The sequence below is a fragment of the Dunckerocampus dactyliophorus genome, chromosome 1 (genome assembly GCF_027744805.1).
Source record: "Dunckerocampus dactyliophorus isolate RoL2022-P2 chromosome 1, RoL_Ddac_1.1, whole genome shotgun sequence".
Taxonomy (NCBI): domain Eukaryota; kingdom Metazoa; phylum Chordata; class Actinopteri; order Syngnathiformes; family Syngnathidae; genus Dunckerocampus; species Dunckerocampus dactyliophorus.
The window spans coordinates 4,258,835-4,261,139 of NC_072819.1; the positions used below are offsets into that span (position 1 = coordinate 4,258,835).

At 54.3% G+C, this 2,305-nt stretch overlaps 1 protein-coding gene across 1 annotated transcript; it reads right to left on the bottom strand.

Moving 5' to 3' along the window:
- Positions 1 to 1,107: 1,107 nt before the first annotated feature.
- LOC129194218 (transcriptional regulatory protein AlgP-like) lies at positions 1,108 to 1,975 on the bottom strand. Its single transcript, XM_054799278.1, has 2 exons — positions 1,610 to 1,975; positions 1,108 to 1,548 (listed from the first exon to the last, which is right to left on the bottom strand). Exons 1-2 carry the CDS (start codon positions 1,973 to 1,975, stop codon positions 1,108 to 1,110), a joined length of 807 nt encoding a protein of 268 aa, XP_054655253.1.
- Between the last annotated feature and the right edge of the window lie 330 nt (positions 1,976 to 2,305).

Below are 2,305 nucleotides of genomic sequence, written 5' to 3' on the forward strand. Positions count from 1 at the left end.
CAGGATCTCATCCCCGACCCAGAGATGGCATTCCATGCTTTTCCACAGATAATCCATAGTTTCAGCTACTCCGCAAACTTGTTAGCATTTGGCTTAGTCTTCAGTATTTTACAGCTACAGTTCTTTTATGACAGATCACACCGAATTTGGCAGTTTTGCACTCTCACTCATTAAAGGTTGCAACAACATGATTTTCACAATACAGTAGAATCTAGCAGACACCCCAGTTAAGGTTGAAAATTTTGAGCAAAATTTGGTACATTTTACGGCTAACGTACAAAATGGTGTGTGTCTTGTTGTGTTATTAATAAACTGTGTTCTTTGTGTATTTTTAGCACAAAACATTTTCGTTAGCACCCTATTAAGTTCAATGAATTTACCGTCAGTGTTTTCTCTGTTTTTTGTGCATTCAATTTTGCTGTGAAGGCAGCTTTCCACATGTGGCGTTCTTTGCACTCCGTCATGAAGTCTTGTGAAATATTCAATTTTTTTCTTGAAGTACCTGGCATGCAAGTGTAATTACACTGTTTAGCTTCTTAAATAATTGAACACATAAGTCAAAGTGACATTTCGAAGTTCCAGGAGCCCTGGAGTCATCAGACCAAAGCTGCTGTCGCAACAGTCCGCAATATTGAGGGTGTCAAACAGGTAAGCTAGTTTTGTCAAGATGATGTGCGTTGTCTTTGTGACACATGCCTTAATGTTCTCATGTTTTTGTAAATGTTTTGATGTCTGGCCCCATGCCATTTTGTGGCAGAGGTTTCGCTGCCTGTCTCTCACACATGTGTTACGTTCTCGGTGTGGTTTGGACCCCAATATGCAGAGACGAAGCCACGGAGTGCAAGAAGTAAGGGTATTGGAGACGAGAAGCATGGATAACAAAGACAATAATAATGAACCAGCGCCGCACATTCGAACGCACTCGCCTTTTATCTGCCTTAAATGTTAATTGGCCGCAGGTGCGCGGCCACCAGGCGAGAAGCGGCTGCCTCTTCCTCCCCGGAGAAGGCACAGCCCGCCAAAATAAGAGCGCAGGACAGGGAACACTCGTTCCCGTCCTGCAGAACGTCACAGTATCCCCCCCCCACAAAACGGATACCAGACGTTTCAAATGTTCAAGAAATCCAGGGTGGGTGGAGGGAGGCTCGGCGGAGGGTCGCTGGGCTTGAACGCCCCCCTCCATGGGACGAATGGCAAAGCCGGGCCAGCCTCCCCACCGCCGGCGAGAAGGTGTCCGGTGGCGACGATGGGTCGTGCGATGGTACAGCCGGCGAGCGTGGCAGGCGAGGGAGTCCCGTGAGAGGCGTCTGGAGCGGCCGGGTCCGCGGCGACGAGGTGGGAGGCGGCCAGGGCGGCCGGCTCCGCGGCGATGAGGTGGGAGGCGGCCAGGGCGGCCGGCTCCGCGGCGATGAGGTGGGAGGCGGCCAGGGCGGCCGGCTCCGCGGCGATGAAGTGGGGGGCGGCCGGGTCCGTGTGACGGCTTGGTCTCGGCCGGAGGCGAAGGCGGAGCCACGGAGGACGAAGGCTTGCTCTCAGCTGGAGAAACAGCTGCGGAGGACGGAGGCTTACTTTCTGCCGCAGGTGGAGCCAGAACCAGAGGTGATCCCACCTCGGCCCCGCGTGGAAGGATAGCGGGCACCGGAGGTGGCCTGACCTCGGTCTGGCGAACTGTCGTCCCTGCGGCCCGCTCCGGAAGCAGCTGTGCGGCTGAGAGTGCACCGCCGACCATAGCCCCCCCCTCAAGGGACGGATTCCAGACGTTCGTAAGAGAGCCAGAAGGGTGGAGAGGGGGCTGGGGGTGGGCCTTGCATCCGACCGCCTGGTTGCGCTGAGCAATGCGGGTCCTCAACTCCCGGAGGCGCTCCATGATCCCTCCGGGTGCCTCGTAGTCCCGCAGTCTACGCTCGTGCCGAGCGGTGATCTCGCGAAGACTGTGGAGCACAGTCTCTGCGGGGGTCAGTTCTGGCTGGTTCATTCTGTTACGTTCTCGGTGTGGTTTGGACCCCAATATGCAGAGACGAAGCCACGGAGTGCAAGAAGTAAGGGTATTGGAGACGAGAAGCATGGATAACAAAGACAATAATAATGAACCAGCGCCGCACATTCGAACACACTGGCCTTTTATCTGCCTTAAATGTTAATTGGCCGCAGGTGCGCGGCCACCAGGCGAGAAGCGGCTGCCTCTTCCTCCCCGGAGAAGGCACAACCCGCCAAAATAAGAGCGCAGGACAGGGAACACTCGTTCCCGTCCTGCAGAACGTCACAACATGATTGCGTTAATTCATCACTTTCATGTTTTTTTTGG